The sequence below is a fragment of the Bufo gargarizans genome, unplaced genomic scaffold (genome assembly GCF_014858855.1).
Source record: "Bufo gargarizans isolate SCDJY-AF-19 unplaced genomic scaffold, ASM1485885v1 fragScaff_scaffold_289_pilon:::fragment_2:::debris, whole genome shotgun sequence".
NCBI classification, from domain to species: Eukaryota; Metazoa; Chordata; class Amphibia; order Anura; family Bufonidae; genus Bufo; species Bufo gargarizans.
Window position 1 is genome coordinate 586,115 of NW_025334083.1, and position 19,162 is coordinate 605,276.

General features: G+C 41.7%; 1 protein-coding gene across 3 annotated transcripts; it reads left to right on the forward strand.

The window, feature by feature from the left end:
* Positions 1-966: 966 nt before the first annotated feature.
* On the forward strand, positions 967-10,128 carry LOC122922374 (apolipoprotein C-I-like). 3 transcript variants are annotated; one of them, XM_044272965.1, is made up of 4 exons: positions 967-1,022; positions 8,027-8,105; positions 9,291-9,441; positions 9,923-10,128. In XM_044272965.1, exons 2-4 carry the CDS (start codon positions 8,051-8,053, stop codon positions 9,972-9,974), a joined length of 258 nt encoding a protein of 85 aa, XP_044128900.1. In that variant the 5' UTR covers positions 967-1,022; positions 8,027-8,050; the 3' UTR covers positions 9,975-10,128. The 3 variants fall into 3 exon arrangements, with proteins under 3 accessions (XP_044128900.1, XP_044128898.1, XP_044128899.1); XM_044272963.1 differs by lacking the exon at positions 967-1,022 and adding an exon at positions 4,775-4,819; XM_044272964.1 differs by lacking the exon at positions 967-1,022 and adding an exon at positions 6,479-6,498.
* Positions 10,129-19,162: the final 9,034 nt, after the last annotated feature.

Below are 19,162 nucleotides of genomic sequence, written 5' to 3' on the forward strand. Positions count from 1 at the left end.
GATGAAGGAGCAAATGCTTGCTCATGGGGGAAAGCATTGTTGATGTGGACACCTAAATCTTCATTTAAAGGAAGCAGATTGTCCTGTATAAACTGGGACCTGCTGCCCAGAAATAATAAATCTTGTATGGGGATGACCGATCGCAGTTGCATGATTGCTGCATGTAAATGCAGTTCGTACATCTTCTTTTAAGTAGGCAATTATTGAGTCCCAGGGGCGGACTGGGAATTTAAAGTGGCCCTGGAAAAAAGAAACTAAAAGTGGCCCCAAATACCAGAATATAGCACTAAATACTGCCTAAATTAATGGTGAGAGCATAATATCTTTATGTACCTGGCTTTTGGCCAAGAGGAGGGTTTAGGTGGCCCTCTGGGCATCGGCCCACTGGGAAATTTCCCTGTAGGTTCTATGGCCAATCCGCCCCTGTTCATTGCCAATAATTGCCTGCTTTGTTGGCTCATGTAAATGGGACTTGATGTGTTTGCCTGTGTTATGGAGTCACTTTGGCTAGCATTATTTTTGGGACACTGCCAAAAACACTCCCTGATTTTGATAATGCTGGTGTTAATATAAATTTTAATTTGTTCTTTCCCAGGAAACCAGAATTTCCCCATAGTCCACTACAAGGTTCTATAGGCCCAAACAGGTCTGACTTCAAGTACCACCACAAGATCCATAAAGAAAAGTTTTAACAAAAGCAACTTTTTTTTGTATATTTTTTTTTGTTTTTGTCTGAGTAGCTTTCAGTAAGCCTACTGATGGCTGTTACTTAATACCACATAGGCATCTTAAAAGGATTTGTGAATTTGCATGCAAGACTGCGAGCCTTTATGTCCCTTTTGTTCACCCTCCTTGTTAACAGGGGGTGGGAATTCCTGTGAGGAGGGCATGCTGGGGAGGGGATTGTGCACATAAGAGGATGTCTGCCTATAATCACAGGATCAGAAGCTTTTTGTCTGCGTCGAGGTGAGTGTGCTCCCAGCAGTGTCTGTGTATGAGGGGAAGTAGTCTCGAGTACTTGGGTAATGCCAGTAGATATTTTTATTGTTATGTAACATGCAAATGATTCATAATATAATTATACAACATGTCTGTCCTGATTTATAAGATATATTGCCTGTTTAGACATTTGGTTAGTTATAGTATGATATGTATTTTCTGTGTGAGGTTGACTAGAGATGAGTAAATCACTAGACCAGATTTGCTGATTTGCATATAATCATGTTATATAGCTCCAACGTATTTGGCAGCAATGTACAGAGTCATTCCCTGTCCCCAATAGAACTCATAATCTGATTTTCTTCTAATACACACACGTCAGAGCGAGTTTCATAAAAGGCCAATTATCCTATTATGTTGTTTTGCATATTTGTATTTCTTTAAGTCACAACTAGAGAATCAATGTCCCTGTAGATGGCCATATACTTGCAACCTATAGATAGCCTTCTGATTTCCCCATATACATGAAAGCTAAGAGCCATTGGCAGACCTCAAAAGATCAACAAGGTCCAGTAATTATTTTCCTAAATCATTGGGGAGAGTCAGGTGATCCCTGACTTATTAGATGTTTGGCCAACAATTATCTAATGTGTATGGGCACCTTATGGCTCTCTGGAATGTGTCTAGAAAAACAGATTTTCTGTAAATGCATCCCAATAATTGGGAACAGATCATCAAGTATTCTTATGCTGCCCATACGTATTCAATAGCAGTCGTCCAAATAATCGTTTGTCCAACAGCTATCTCTCCCATCTCCTTCCCAGCTTTCTCATACATATACAGCTCGGCCGAATGTGTCTGTGTATGCTATGGGAGCACAGAGAAAGTGGCTGCCAGACAGTTGAATTGAATCTGGTGAAAATATTTATTTTGTCCGGTCTTGGTTGAGAGTTGGGAGATCCCCATACACAGTGTGTTGGCTGAACCCGTTGTTTTCAACGGGTTCAGCTGACAAAAGTATAATGTTTATGGCCATGTTATGGTTCCTATTAAACATTAGTTATTGTAGCATGCCATTAAAATGGTGATTCATTGCAACCCAAAAATATTGCTCTGAATAGTGCAAGCAATTGAATGATTCTAGAATTAAGTCCCTTAAAGTGGTTGTCTGCGTTCAGAGCTAAACCAGGACATATCCTGTTTTTCACCCAGACAGCCCCTCTCCGATGCTCTCCCTTGTCCCGCTCTGTATTGCAGGGCATGGGCTTTTTTGTTTCAACTTTTACACTGGTGGGCAGTGTTCCTGGTGGCACCACTGGCTCTGATGGGCAGGCTTTAGCGCTGCCCTAGCCGTTTTACAGGCTAGAGCAGCGCCAAAGCCTTCCCATTAGTGCCGGTGACATCACCGGGCTCACTGCTAGGCGGAAGCCTCTGCCTAGCAGTCCCCATGGAGAGCCCAGTACATCACCGGATCTCCAAAAAATACTGAATCGCGCAGGGCAAGGGAGAGCATCAGATCATGAAATGTTCCGATGCTCATATCAGGGGAACTAGAGGGCTGTAGATGGGGATATGTTTGGGTTCAGCTCTGAAACTGGACAACCCCTTTAAGGGGACTAAAAAAAAAGTTACAATTTTATTTTTTTAATAAAAACAAAAAATATTAAAAATTTTAAAAAATAATAAAACATAACAAACACAATATAAAATTGCTATTGCCATAGTCACAACAAAAACAATATAAATTTGGTATCACCATAATCATAGTGACCCGCTAATTAAAGTAAACTTCATTTTTATTAAACAGAGAAACCTGTAAAAACAAAACCTAAAAAAGCAATGGGAAAACTGCATTTTTTCCATAGCTACCCCACAAATATTTTTTCTCATTCATGTTTATTAAGGCTACTTTCACACTTGCGGCAGGACGGATCCGACAGGCTGTTCACCATGTCGGATCCTTCTTGCGGCTATTTCGCCGTGCCGCCGGACCACCGCTCCGTCCCCATTGCCTATAATGGGGACGGGGGCGGAGCTCCGGCACAGCACGGCGGTGCACGGCGAAAGCCACCGGACTAAAAAGCCTGACATGCAGTAATTTTAGTCCGGCGGCCTTTCGCCGTGCTGCGCCGGAGCTCCGCCCCCGTCCCCGTTATAGTCAATGCAGCAGGTACAGGGATATACAATGTAAGGTATCAAAACAGAAACAATGTCCAATGTATACATACTTGCAATATCAAAATATTGGTGATCCTTAGATACAGTTTTATGTTAATGACCTGTCGGTCACGTCTCATGAATAGGGATGAGGATAACCTCAAAGCAAGAGGACAATTAAAGGAAAACAAAGAAGTAAAATATGAAAAAATAACCAATAGATCCTAATCTCTCCAATTCTGGGTCTTGAAGTAAGACAAAGAGAGGGTGAGTCTAGAGAGGCGAACCTCTCAAGATAAGTACCGCTTTAGCTCCACAGAGAACACGGCAAGACGTGGTGTGCCTCTGCCCCTTGTCATCATAAACATTTGTTCCCGAGAAAAGGTCAGACCCCACAAATATTTTTTCTGTTTCTACATGAAAACTATAAACCATTAAATTGTTACATTAAAAAGTCCTGCAAAAACCAAGCCCTTATATCACTATGTCAATAGAAAATAAAAAAAGGTATGACTTTTTGAAGATGGGTAGGGAAAAATTTAAATGTTGTCAATTGTAGCAAAAATGTAAAAAAAATACAACCTTGGGCCAGTTTCACATAACCTTAATTCCATATGGTTCTGTGGTGATCTAAGTTCACTTTCTGTGTTTTATAAATAAAGTTAAATGTAATGGAAAAAGGAATTTTTAAAAAGGTTTTCCAAGATTTTTATACTGATGACCTATCCTCTAGATAGGTCATCAGTATCTGATTGGTGGGGGTCTGACACCCTGGATCAGCCAATCAGCTGTTTGAGAAGGCACTGGCGCTCCTGTGAGTGCTGTTGCCTTCTCGCAGCTCACCAAGCACAATGCTGTATATTGTATAGCGGCTGTGCTTGATATTGTGCTTATCCCCATTTACTTTTATGGGACTGAGCTGCTCCAAGGCCACGTGACACATGAACGTGATAGGTCATCAGCATAAAAATCTCAGAAAACCCTTTTAATACTTTATAATATATAATACACCCAGCACTAATTCAGTCTCCAAAAGCAGATGTTAACAAACATCATGAAGTTATAGTATCAACTAACAGAAGTTTGGAGAACCCCTTTAAGTAGCACGAAGCTGGGGCTACACATTGACTTTTTACAGTCCTAGATAAGGAGCATTACGCAACAGCACGTGACTGGTCATTTTAAACATTTCCATCTGATATCACCTCTATTATATCAGATTGTGGTTTGGGTTCATCATGAGATCAACCATCATGAGGCCTTCACAACTTTGTTGGTTTATTTTAGGAACTGAGTCACACAATAATTTGTTTTTAGTAACTTGATTTTAGTCTGTGGGTTCTGATGCTATAAGCCAACAATTTTTCATGATATACTATTTTTGTCCTCTCTTGATTACTATGAAGAGATATAATTAAGCTTATACTCAGGATCTAGCTTGAAGAACCCATCACCCTAATATGACTCTTCTATGGCAAGGAGTGTAGCACAATCATATCCATGACATGGCATCCCATCAGTTGAACGACATTGTAAAAGTCTTCAATACACATTAGATTATAACAGGCTGAACCTGCCATATTGTGCGCACGTCACCACCAGGCCAGTGATTGGCTGCAGAAGTCAAGTGACTACAAATGATACGTCATAATTTCTGAATCGTCCGGGACTGAAAAGGGGAAGGGTGGGAGCCATGGTGGTAGAACAGAGTGGCTTTCAAAAGGTAACTGTTTTCTATAATTTTTGTTAAACCATTTCCCACCCGTCATCCTATCTGCTAATATGATAAGTTTGCCAATGTAAATTTTTAAAAAGCTTGTGAAATACAATAATATCTAATAAAGTCTGTTCTATGCTGCTGGCAGTTACACTGACTTTATCTATTAGGTAACAATTTTCAGAAATTCTCTGATAAACAAATCAGAGGCATTGGAAAATGATCTAATGTAAAAGAATGATTGGTCATTTTCCATAATCAAAACAGTAATATCAATCTATAGGTCAAAGGTTGGTCAAATGAGTGTCCTGATGTTCATGGCCAACTTTAGTGGTGTATTTCTCTATATGGGATATTTTTGGCCTCAGATATCTGGATAAACATGGGGAACAGGATAAAGTGTTTGATAGTCAATTTATTGTTTGTACATCTTCAAGCACTAATGGCTGAATGATCCCCAGAGCTGAGCTGTGACAGAAGGGTGCACCCTATCTTTCCTTCGGGCACACCCTGATGTGGGGGCTCCTGTCTGATGGTAGTTTGGGTGCCCTTAGTGGTATGAGTTTGGTACAGCTGCAAGGCAGGAGATGTAGGTGCTGTTGTGGCCAAGTCATTGCAGAATGGGAGTTGGAGTACATCCAGCAGTATGAAAACACAGTTACGAACAACTTACTGTGTAAATCTTTTATGTTAGCAATGTATGGATATGAGCATTGATGGGGGTTGTAGTACTCATTTCTAAAGTGTCTCTCAAAATCTAAGGCAAAAAAGTTCTGGCAAAACTTGGCAGAAATTCCCAGGCTAAGGATTACAGGATCAAGACATGATGGCCAAGCAGGACCATGTCAAAGTGTGGAAGGGTGTATTAGGAATGTCCCTCTCACTCCAGTAAAGTTTCTATCAGCTTTCGGTCCAAACATTGTGAACTAAGTATCATGATCTATACAGCGGCGTCCAGGGATCTCACTGCACTTACTATTATCCCTGGGCGCCGCTCCGTTCTCCCGTTATGTCCTCTAGTATGTTCGGGGATTTGGTTATAGTAGGAGGAGACTGCCCTCCCAGGCTGTGAGCTCTGCGCTGCGATTGGCCAGCGCTACAGCCTAGGAGAAGGAGACGCCCAGGAGAACAAGGGCAGACTCCGCCTACTATAACCAAGTCCCCTAAGTCTCTGCCTACTATAACCAAGTCCCCGAACATACCGGAGGGCATAACGGGAGAACGGAGTGGCGCCCAGGGATAATAGTAAGTGCAGTGAGATCCCTGGGCGCCGCTGTATATGTCATGATACCTAGTTCACAATGTTTGGACCAATGAAAGGTCCTCTTTAAACAGTGAATACCTTACTGACTGACTTCAGTGCTCGCCCTCACAGATTCTGGATTGTTTAGTTCTTTCTCTCTCTCTCTTGAGTCTGTGGAGTAGAGATGGCTTTCTTGATGCAAATATCTCCAAGATAGTTATTCTCTGGCACTCAGGCCTAGTTTATCCAAGGATTGAGCATATGTAGCCCCTCTCTCTTCCTCAGCTATCACTAGACTTACACACTAAACTAGAAGCAGACCTAGGTCCATCTTCTAGCCTCCTACAAGGGCAGAGTCAAGATTGTTAACCCTGACATAGAACCAAGCAATTTTGCAAGTACCCTGTTATGGGCTACTGTATCAGCAACATGTAGGATCATGGTAGGTAAAACTTTCAGAAAACTTTGTGGAATTGCTTAAAGTGGTTTCCTAATGAACAACATTTATCACATCTCCACCAGATAGGTGATAATTATGTGATCACTGATGTTAGGACCACTGGGCATCCCACCGATTATGATTACGTGAGTGCCGTGTGTGAATGGAACAGTGGTGTGCATGCATAACCACCACTTCATATGGGACTAATGAAGATTGCAAATATCTCAACTCAGCAGTCCTATTAAAGTGAATAGACCTGTGGTCAAGCATGCATTCTATTGGTCCATACACACAGGGAATTTGATGACTCCCATTTTTTATGACTGGTGGGGGTCCCAGGTCTTGGTCTTACAGTGATCATATCAGCTATCATGCGGAGTTGCACAGTTGATTGTAATTTGTTGTCATTTTTTAGGTATACCATAATAACCTTTTTAGAGAGGTTACAATCTACACACAGGGAGTTCAAATGATTGCCTCATTCCATGTATCTGAGAACCTCCAGAAACATGTTCATGCACCCCAATTCCTAAAAACAAGCTTTAGCAAGTGACCAAAGTGTGTACACGTTGGCTAATCAAATATCATAGGTCACTCTTTGTAGTTGAGTCATTGATAAGAAAGGCTCACAGATAATGCATGCAAACAAACAGCACTTTGATAGATTTTGCCACAAGTAAAATTATAGTCAATAAAAATGTTGCAATTTCAGAACATACAAAAAGGACCTGACATTTCTAAGTTTTAAATACCAGGCAGAATAATCCAGCAGCAGTCTCTCAATAAACATGAATGGAGGGTGTTTGACTTCTCTGAATCACGGAAGGCATTCCTGATGCTGTCAAATCATGAACAGCTGGTTGTAAATATGGATTGTGTCCATTGTACCAGCAAAAAAATGATCATCGTGTTCATGACGGTTGTGTGATCCACTATATTTGAACATCACATTATCCTATTCAAGGGTGGTTAGACTAAAGATAAACCTTATGTTGTATTATATCCTAGACATACATATTTGATCTGGAAATGAAAGGCGGCCAAAGTTCAAGGAATTGGTTGGCCAACCAACCAAAATCAATGGTGCCCTTGTATGCTGTGCTATCAGTGCAGTTGTCGATACAGGATCTATAGATGAAGAACACCACAATCCTTGCCTGATAATATTTCTTGAAGGGCATGCTTCACAGTTTCACATATAAAACATCTACAGATATAGACGGTTAACATTTGTAGGGTGCTGTCAGAAGTGGAACACACATTCCTCTGAACATATATGTAATAGAGACATTATAGTCACTGTAGTTGCAGATACCACTGAAAAGTAATAGGGACATGAGTCCTAGTAGTGGATCACTAAGAATAAATTCTATTCTAGTGTTAGCCTCTTGTTCTAAGCATTCTAATGGTCTTGTTCAGTTTATTAGTTAATGTATTGGAATCTGTGCAGGAGAATAGGAAGCATATTTTTTGTTGTTATTTTAGGTTTATCCACACAAAACCCTCTAATTTCCTGTTTTCTTACCAGGTGTTTTTTCCATTTGTGGTGAAGATGAAGCTGCTACTCGCATTGTCTGTTGTCCTCATTGCCCTCTCTGTGTTGGCAGGTATATCACATACATTTCTTGTGGTGCATGATGTACTATAAAAATCAATCTGTATTACATTTAACAGATGGAGGTCTACACGGAAATGGAAACCCTAGGGAGTGTTCTCAGCCTTGTCTAGAAGTATAAGCCATTGATGTTGGTCTGAGCTCTGATTTTCACATAACAGTACCTGCATCTGCCCCCTGAGGGAGCTCAAGAACCACTGCATAAAGTTTTATTATTTCTTTTCAAGTGTAATGTTATTTAGTTTTTTCTTTCTATAATACTTGTACGGTAGGTGATTTTATGAAGTTTTTCAATATAACTTAGTAGTCATCTTGAGTATTTCTATAAGAGATTGTCCTGCCTCTGTGCCTCAGTATAATACCTGATCACTACACTAGGTTCACACTGCAGACTTTGTTGCAGAAGTGTCTGCGACTGAAAATAGGTTTCTATTCACATGAATGGGGCAGAATTTTCAGTCGCTGAAAATTCTTCACCAAAATCAGCAGTGTGTGAAGGCACCCTTAAGAGATCCGACAGCCTGTTCCAGTGGCGTGTTCCGGCATAAACGCTGGCTGCTGGCCAGTCTCAACAACATTTGTCCTTTGTACATTTCGTTTTATCAGTCGATGGCCCTGAGAGCTGCACACCCACCTGTTAAAAACAAATGACATTTTAAGATTAAATTACAAAAATGCTTCTAAATTTGACCAGCAATATTCAGTATCGTCATACTGAAATATCTGTGTGTATTATCCATGCAATAAAAAAGATAATGTTCAGGCAACTGTAACATCCATCCTCAAAATGTGTCTGGTCCTACAATGTCCTTGAAGAGACAACAATGATGCTAAAAGTTTGATATACAGTATGTATTTGTAGGGTTGTGTATATCATAGACTTGTGGTCCTCAGTATGTGACCCTACAGTTATAGCAAACTTACAACTCCCATATAGAGGTTCTCAAGACATGCTGGAATTATAGTTTTGCAATAGCTAATGAGCCATAGGTTTGCACTATGATCTCTACCATGATATATACAGTATGTCCAGTTGTGAGAAGTTCTGAGTAGAATAATTTGCATACCTAGATGTGTGTGATATCAGCAGCTTGTTTATAGTGGATTTGGGGAGGATTTCTGCACATTTTATTTTAGCAGTTTTTATACCTATTTATTGTGTCTTCCTACATTACAGAACCCAGCTCAGCAGAGTCCCAGGAGCCCTCCGTAAAAGAAAAGTTCAAAAATATTGGAGAAGCCATAAAAGATGCAGCTGTCAAAGTGGGAGAAAAGGCCAAGTCTGTAATTAAAGACCTGCATGATAGTAAATTTGGTACAAAGACCAGGTATGAACATTACTTATTACTTGCATAATACTTGCACCAATTTACTGGATCACAGCTGCTAGACCTATGTAGTCATTTAATGTAGCTGTTACTGTTCTCATGGCCTTAGGAGTGGCAGCAACCTAGGTTAACTTTATTTCAACAGCATATACATTCCTTTGTCTAAAATGCACCTAACATGCAGCTGTCCTGTTGTGAAGGATGGGAGTAGAACCACCTGTCCAATGGATGAAGCAGTTAGTGTACCGCCCATGAGGACTTCTAGCCCTGCCTGAATCAAAAAGTAAAATACCCCCTGCCCCACCTAAATAAGAGATGGCAATGTACAGGGATGGATTGTATTTCTATTAACGTGCCGAATCAGCCTTCTTTATTATACCTGTTAGAAGTCCAGATGATATAGAGATGCACTAAACTTATATGAACCTCCAAAGTACCACACTGCAGGAATTTAATACATCATTTTTTTCTTTCTCAATAGGGAACTTTTTACCGAAGGCATTCAGAAAATCAAAAACAAGTTCTCTAAGTAATCTGAAAAGAAGAATTTAGAAGAATCTCTGCAGAACAGGAACCCTTCACCTAGCTAAATATTTCCAAAGAATGATATAGACATTTCCTTTCTGAGCATAGTGATTTTAATTCTCCCACTTTTCTTGAGAAAATAATAAACTACGTGTCTCCCAATCTCTGTTGTTTTTCTTTATTTTAGCAAAAACATAGCTGTATGTCCAGATACTACAGTGCCCTATCACAGTGGAGAGTGTCATGGAGGTACTAGGGCATTCAATCACTTTGACTTCCTTATAATTTGGCCCTATAATAATTCCTGCAAGATATTATCTGGGAACCCAGGTATACTGTAGATCTCCTGCCTTGATGACGCCTTCCAAACTCCTAGAGATCTACTACTGTTTTATGGCATAAAATTTATGATACATGCAGGTCCCACTTCTGTAACCTGCAAATAGCTTCAGTATGGTAGTCCTCTGACACCTATTCCACCTGGTGAGGCAGGATATATAATGTAACCATCTATCTCTATTAATTTCTATGGAGTTTATGGAAATACCCAAGCTGCATAGACAAAGGTAGATGTGAAATGTCCCCCCAGCTTGGATCATGGTGCAAAAGTTTGACATGGAGGAAAGTGAGACCATATAAGACCCTAAACTATTGCACCTCATTTAGAGTACTGGTATTTTAAAAGGAACCATAATAGTACCCCCTATTGTGTCTGTAATGTTATCTCAAAGACCAGCATCTACTGTATGTTGAGAATGGGGCCCCGTTTGCCAGCAGCAGTGTATAGCTAGGTGGTTGCATATTCGTTGCTCTCTCCATTCACTTCTATAGGAGTTCAGAGAACAGGCGAGCACAGCCTTAGAGCTTCAGTGCAGCCAGCAAATGGGGCCCTGTTCTTGAAACTTTTAGGAGTCCCAGATATGTGATCTGTTGGATATACAGGGAGTGCAGAATTATTAGGCAAGTTGTATTTTTGAGGATTAATTTTATTATTGAACAACAACCATGTTCTCAATGAACCCAAAAAACTCATTAATATCAAAGCTGAATATTTTTGGAAGTAGTTTTTAGTTTGTTTTTAGTTTTAGCTATTTTAGGGGGATATCTGTGTGTGCAGGTGACTATTACTGTACATAATTATTAGGCAACTTAACAAAAAACAAATATATACCCATTTCAATTATTTATTTTTACCAGTGAAACCAATATAACATCTCAACATTCACAAATATACATTTCTGACATTCAAAAACAAAACAAAAACAAATCAGTGACCAATATAGCCACCTTTCTTTGCAAGGACACTCAAAAGCCTGCCATCCATGGATTCTGTCAGTGTTTTGATCTGTTCACCATCAACATTGCGTGCAGCAGCAACCACAGCCTCCCAGACACTGTTCAGAGAGGTGTACTGTTTTCCCTCCTTGTAAATCTCACATTTGATGATGGACCACAGGTTCTCAATGGGGTTCAGATCAGGTGAACAAGGAGGCCATGTCATTAGATTTTCTTCTTTTATACCCTTTCTTGCCAGCCACGTTGTGGAGTACTTGGACGCGTGTGATGGAGCATTGTCCTGCATGAAAATCATGTTTTTCTTACCTTGCAGACTTCTTCCTGTACCACTGCTTGAAGAAGAAACTGGCAGTAGGACTGGGAGTTGAGCTTGACTCCATCCTCAACCCAAAAAGGCCCCACAAGCTCATCTTTGATGATACCAGCCCAAACCAGTACTCCACCTCCACCTTGCTGGCGTCTGAGTCGGACTGGAGCTCTCTGCCCTTTACCAATCCAGCCATCTGGCCCATCAAGACTCACTCTCATTTCATCAGTCCATAAAACCTTAGAAAAATCAGTCTTGAGATATTTCTTGGCCCAGTCTTGACGTTTCAGCTTGTGTGTCTTGTTCAGTGGTGGTCGTCTTTCAGCCTTTCTTACCTTGGCCATGTCTCTGAGTATTGCACACCTTGTGCTTTTGGGCACTCCAGTGATGTTGCAGCTCTGAAATATGGCCAAACTGGTGGCAAGTGGCATCTTGGCAGCTGCATGCTTGACTTTTCTCAGTTCATGGGCAGTTATTTTGCGCCTTGGTTTTTCCACACGCTTCTTGCGACCCTGTTGACTATTTTGAATGAAACGCTTGATTGTTCGATGATCACGCTTCAAAAGCTTTGCAATTTTAAGAGTGCTGCATCCCTCTGCAAGATATCTCACTATTTTTGACTTTTCTGAGCCTGTCAAGTCCTTCTTTTGACCCATTTTGCCAAAGGAAAGGAAGTTGCCTAATAATTATGCACACCTGATATAGGGTGTTGATGTCATTAGACCACACCCCTTCTCATTACAGAGATGCACATCACCTAATATGCTTAATTGGTAGTAGGCTTTCGAGCCTATACAGCTTGGAGTAAGACAACATGCATAAAGAGGATGATGTGGTCAAAATACTAATTTGCCTAATAATTCTGCACGTAGTGTATACAGCAAAAGTCCAAGATGGGACTGCTTTTTTACTCCTACTTAGGGAAAATATCTCTATACATACAAAGCCAGTACACAGGGGTGGACTGGGAACTGGTCCTGAAAAAAAAACTAAAAGTGGACCCATATTGGGTCCATATAGATAGAAGTCATGGTCAACACAAGTAGTCAAGGCTATAAATAGCATATTGTGGCACAAAGTACCACCCTAGGGTGATCAGATACCACAGTGCATCACAAAATACCTCAGGGTGGCAGTACAGCTGAATTCAGAAGTCAGGAGGGCACCTCCAGCTGCCAGCCAGACAAATAAGTACTAGATGCTCCCAGCGTTAATTAACACCAGAGCACTACTTATCTGGCTTGTGTCCATAAGAAGTTCTCGGGTGGTCCCCTGGGCATCAGCCCACCAGAAATTTTCCCTGTAGGGTCTAATGCCAGTCCGGCCCTGCCTGTACCGCAGAATAACAAGGAGCTGTACTATCAGATCAGAAAAAAAAAACATCCGAGAAATTGCTACACTATTAGCAGTGGCAAAATCTACAGTTTAGTACATCCTGAGAAAGAAAGAAAGCACTGGTCACCTCAACAATGCAAAAAGACCTGGACGCCCACGAAAGACAACAGTGGTAGATGATCACAGAATAATTACCATGGTGAAGAGAAACCAGTGTGATGGCTTGGGCATGCATGACTGCCAGTGGCACCGGGTCTCTAGTGTTTATTGATGGTGTGACATAGGACAGAAGTAGCCAGATGAATTCTGGGTTTTTTAGAGACATACTCTGTGCTCAAATCCAGCCAAATGCAGCTAAACTGATTGGTAGGCATTTCATAATACAGATGGACAATGACCCAAAACATAAAGCCAAAGCAACCCAGGAGTTTATTAAAGCAAAGAAGTGGAATATTGAGGGATTGAGATGAAAAAATGCTTTAGTTCCTCACATTTTAATGCAATAATTTTGTTCAACCCACTGAATTAAAGGTGAAAGTCTGAACTTCAACTGCATCTGCATTATTTTGTTTAAAATGCATTGTGGTAATGTACAGAACAAAAATTAGAAAAATGTTGTCTCTGTCCAAATATATATGGACCTTACTGTATCAGTTTTCCTAGTGATTTGCAATGAGGTTGCATTACTTTTTTTAAAATTATAAAGCTACAACTCTAAACAGGCCTTGATTGCCATAGGTTATGAGATATATTTTCAATGTACTCCTCCTGTACAAGTTGTGTGGCAAAAAACTGCAGTAACTAATGGCAAAACCACATGGCAGTCACATGGCACACATCTCTACCTGTACAGGCACCCATAAGGATAAGAGAGAAACATTATCTACAACCTGTGCAAAGTTCTGCTGTAATGAAAGTGAAATATGTGAACGTGAATGGAATCCATCAACATATAAAAATGTTCCTATTCATGGCCAAAATAAAGATGCAAGATTTTACCTCCAATCTGACCAGTTCCCCCAAATTGGTCAATGGATGTGATGGGGTATATGTTACAAAATGCCAGAAATGCTGAAGCAAGTTCTATATTTATACTGAGTAATAGATAAAGTTTCTTTATCATTAATAATAATTTTGGACATTGCCATCTTGACTCGCTAATAAATGTGTCATTTGTAAAGATGAGTGAAGTTTTAAAAAATAAAATTTGCCTGCTTCGCCAAACTTTGACAAGAATTTCAATTTGTTACAAATTACTTCCTCATGAATAGCTTTCGCAATGACAGGGAACAGCGAACGCACCCCACCCCACATCATTTAAGCCTCAGGTGCTGCGTTCAAAGCTGATTGTGGCATCTGTGACTCACATTCAGCCTTTTAGGGGTTAATCAGGGGTTAAAAAAATATACTTTCACTGATGACTAGTGTTGAGCGAGCATGCTAGGCCGAATACCTCCAAACACCTCCCCGCACGTTTTGCGGCTGCTAAACAGCCAATAAGCATGCAGGTCAGTACTGCCATCACTGTGATACCAGTAGCCATGTTGGCTACTGGCATTACAGTGATTGGCTGGCCAGACGCGGGTTCGGCTCATTGCGAGTCAGGGAGAGCTGCGCTTAGGAAGGGACAGATAGTTTAGGGAGATTGTGATCGCAATATATTCCAGTGGATAACGTTTCAAAGACCCAAAAGTCCTTTTAAGGACTATTGTGTGTGGTGGCAGCAATTTAATTGTGCAAAGTAGTGCTCGATTTTATTTATATACTTAGCGAAATAGCGATTATTTTGCTATATAGAAGGTGTCTGCAGTAACTTGTGACATCTGTGCAGCAATACCTACTGTGTGTCAGTGGCAGAGATAGGAAGAATATTATTGAAAACAATTATATTTTTTCCATAATTTATCCATCATTTTCCTATAAACGGTCCCTACAATGAATTGTCACATCTGTGCTGCAATAGCGTGTGTGTGTCAGTCCCAGATATTGGGAAAAATATTAGCGAAACCAAATATATTTTTTCCATAATTTATCCATCATTTTCCATATAGACGGTACCTGCAGTGAATTGTCACAGCTGTGCTGCAATAGCGTCTGAGGTGTCAGGGCCAGCTATTGGGAAAAATATTAACGAAAAAAAATTATATTTTTTACATAATTTAGCCACATTTTTCCTATAAACGGTCCCTGCAGTGAATTGTCACATCTGTGCTGCAGTAGCGTCTGTGTGTCAGGCCCAGATATTGGGAAAAATATTAGATACAACAAATATATTTTTTCCATAATTTATCCATAATTTTCCTATAAACAGTCCCTTCAGTGAATTGTCACATCTGTGCTGCCTGAGCTACTGGTGAGGTGCGCCGCGTGTGTGCACATTTCCGCAAGTCATCAACAGCTTCAGCCGGTCTGTTGTGCGACGTGAGCACGCGCTGGAACTCCACGTTCCACATGTTGGTCAGGCTTTGTTAACAGCAGAGGGCAGTAGTGCAATACCAGCTGCAACATGGTCGTCGCCTTTCCAGTCAGCTTCCGCTATACACAAGCGAGGAATGGGCATGGATGTCTAACCTCTGTGAAGTTTTACGCAACTTTGAGGAATCAACACAGATGGTGAGCGGCTATAACGCTATTATCAGCATCACCATCCAACTTCTATATCTTCCCAAACGCTCGCTGCTCACAATTAAGGACGACGCTTTGCATGTGGAAGAGGTGGAAATGGGGGAAGACATTATACAGGTTGATGATAGCCATACCACCCTCAGTATGTCTTCTCAGCGCGATTTGGAGGCTGAAGAGGAGGAGGAGACGGTTGCCTCAGTTACAGAAGGTAGTACCCATGGAAGTTTAATTCCATCTGTTCTGCGTGGGTAGGCAGAAGAGGAGGAAGAGGAGATTGGGAGTGATCCTCCTGATGACGACAGCGAAGTCTCGCCTGTTGGTACTCTGGCACACATGGCTGACCATGTTAGGCTACCTTTCCCGCGACCTGCGCGTTATACACATTTTAAACAACACGGATTACTGGTTGTTCACCCTTCGCGACCCCCGCTACAAAGATAATTTCTCATCTCTCATTCGTCTGGTAGAGAGGGCGAGCAAAATGGTGCAATACCAGAAGATCCTTGAAAAATTGCTCCAAAATTTTCCATCTGACAACGCTGGCGGCAGAGTCTGTACTTCCTTGGCCAACTGAGGAGGGGAGACAAGGGAAACACACAGCAGTTCCAACAGAGGCAGGGCAACACTCTCTAAAGCCTGGTACAGTTTCACGCCAGCACCCTCACCCTGATGTGCAGCTTACTGCCACAAGGAAAAAAAAATTGGGAAGATGGTGAAGGAGTCAGTGTCCTCAATGATTTCTCAGTGCCTTACAACTACTGGGTGTCCAAGCTGGACACGTGGCACGAACTGGCGCTCTACGCTTTGGAGGTGCTGGCCTGCCCTGCTGCAAGCCTATTGTTTGAGCGTGTATTTAGTGCTGCTGGTGGCATTATAACAGATAAGCGTATACGCGTGTCAACTGAACATGCTGACAGGTTGACTCATATAAAAATGAACAAGGCAGACCCTCACATATAATTTTTTACAGGGTCCGCTCACCAGCTGGCCCTCACATATAATTTTTTACAGGGTCTGCTCACCAGCAGGCCCTCACATACAATTTTTAAGAGGGTCCGCTCACCTGCAGGCCCGCAACTCCAATCTTTTACAGGGTCAGCTCACCTGCAGGCCCAAACCTAAAATCATTTACAAGGTCAGCTCACCTGCAGTCCCGCCACTAAAATCTTTTACAGGGTCAGCTCACCTGCAGGCCCGCAACTCAAATCTTTTACAGGATCTGCTCACCTGCAGGCCCAAACCTAAAATCTTTTACAGGGTCAGTGCACTTGCAGGCCTGCGACTCAAATCTTTTACAGGGTCAGCTCACCTGCAGGCCTGCAAATTAAATCTTTCACAGAGTCAGCTCACCTGCAGGCCCGCAACTCAATGTGAATGAGGCCCTCCTTTATGTGATATAAATGTTGTATCGGAGTGCCTCTTCCTTGTAATTTTTGGCAGCACTTGCACTTTATATACAAGTAAATATACAGGAAAGAATGTTTTCAATAAATTTTTCCTATAAAATCGATTTTTTACTTTGGTTTTGTGCATAAAACCTTAATTAGATTGTGGGCCTGGTGATCAGTTTAAGGCCTTTTAAGCAGCATCAGCAGCAGCATGGTGATAAAAATGAGTGGCAAGGTGGCATACTGTGGAGATGGCAACATGAGGGGGCCACATAATGGCACAATAAAAGACTGGATAAAAGACGACTGGATAAAAGACGACTGGATAAAAGACTAAGGCCACAGATTGTTTAGAAAGATGCAGATGGAAAGAAATCTGTGGAGCTGTATGACGGTCACCTGCAGATTAATGCAGATCAGGGGCGTAGCTATAGGGGAAGCAGGGGAAGCTGCAGCTTTGGGGCCCTGACCCAGAAGGGGCCCACCCAGGAGGAGGACTAAAGGATTTGGTCAGGGACCCCTCAACAGTATTACACAATGAAATTATATACAGTGACAGTATAGACAGTGTATAAAATGAATGGAATAGCTGCCTGCCCTGGTCTGAGAGAGCGATGTTTACTAGCCACAGGAATGGGGGTGTTATGAAAGTAAGGGGTCACTAAAAAATTACTGTGGGATGGAGCCCCATTCAAAAGTTTGCTGTGGGGCCCAGACATTTCTAGCTACGCCACTGATGCAGCCCACAAAAGCAAGTTGGGTGTATTGATTACAAAACCTTAATAAAATTGTGGGCCTGGTGATCAGTTTAAGGCCTTTTAAGCAGCATCAGCAGCAGCATGGTGATAAAAATGAGTGCAAGGTGACATGGTGTGAAGATGGCAGCATGAGGAGGCCACATAGTGGCATAATGACAGAGTCTGGATAAAAGACTGAGGCCACAGATTGTTGAGAAAGATGCATATGGAAACAAATCTGTAGAGCTGTATGACGGTCACCTGCAGATTCATGCAGCCATCAAAATCAAGTTAGGTTTGTCGGTTCCAGTTCAGCTCACCAGCAGGCCCGCAACTCAAATCTTTTAAAGGGTCAGCTCACCTGCAGGCCCTCAGCTAATTATACTTAATAGGTAATTTGCACGCATGCTGCCTTGCTTGGATGTGGTAGCCGTAGCCGTTTCTCAGGCTCCCTCTCGGGAATAAAACACTGATTCCCTGTTAACTGTAGTTACAATGGTTTTGAGCTGACTGTTACATTGAAAATTGATAGGTAAGATATCCAAATGGATCGTGGACGTCACGGGGACGTGCGATCAGGCAGAAGTTATCTTCTGCCTGATGTAATTTTTTATTACTCATTCAAATAACAGGGCATCTTAAGAGTTCTGTATTATTATTTATCGTCACTACCTCCACGAGTCAGGAGTGTGTGATTTGCGCGCCACCCGCTTGCCTTCCTTGGATGTGGCAGCCGTTTCTCAGGCTCCCTCTCCGGAATCAAACACTGATTCCCCGTTACCGGTAGTTTACAATGGTTTTGATTGACAGGGCCAGCCGCGATCTCCTCCTCCGGCCGGCCCTGTCAGTATTTCAAAAATCGCGCGCCTGCGCCGATGACATCACCGAAAGAGAAGACGTCATCGGCGCAGGCACACTGAGGGAGTTCTGAGGAGACGAGCCTCCTCATCTCAGAGCGCCTGCACCGAATGAACAGAGGCACGCGATTTTTGAAATACTGACAGGGCCGGCCGGAGGAGGAGATCGCGGCTGGCCCTGTCAATCAACACGACGAGGGGGCGGTTTTTTGCGGCGGCTACCAGCAAGTAGACGCCCTACTTGCTGGTAGAGACCTGATTTGTTTTCTTAAGAAACGACCGAATGAAAGTAAGTGACAACATTATATTCTCATATATCGCGCTATAAGGAATGTAACTAGCCCAAAAAAAAATTATGACTTTAGTGGGGTGACAGAAGCCCTTTAATGTCTCCATGTTCTGAGAGCTATAGTTTTTTTTTATTTTTTAAGCAATTTTCTTATGTAGGGGCTCATTTTTTGCAGGATGAGGTGACTGTTTTATTGGTACCATTTTGTGGGACATACGTCTTTTTGATCACTTGGTGTTGCACTTTTTGTGATGTAAGATGACAAAAATGGCTTTTTTTGACACAATTTTTATTTTATTTTTTATGGTATGTATCGGATGGGATGGATCATGTGATATATTTATAGAGCCAGCTGTCACGGA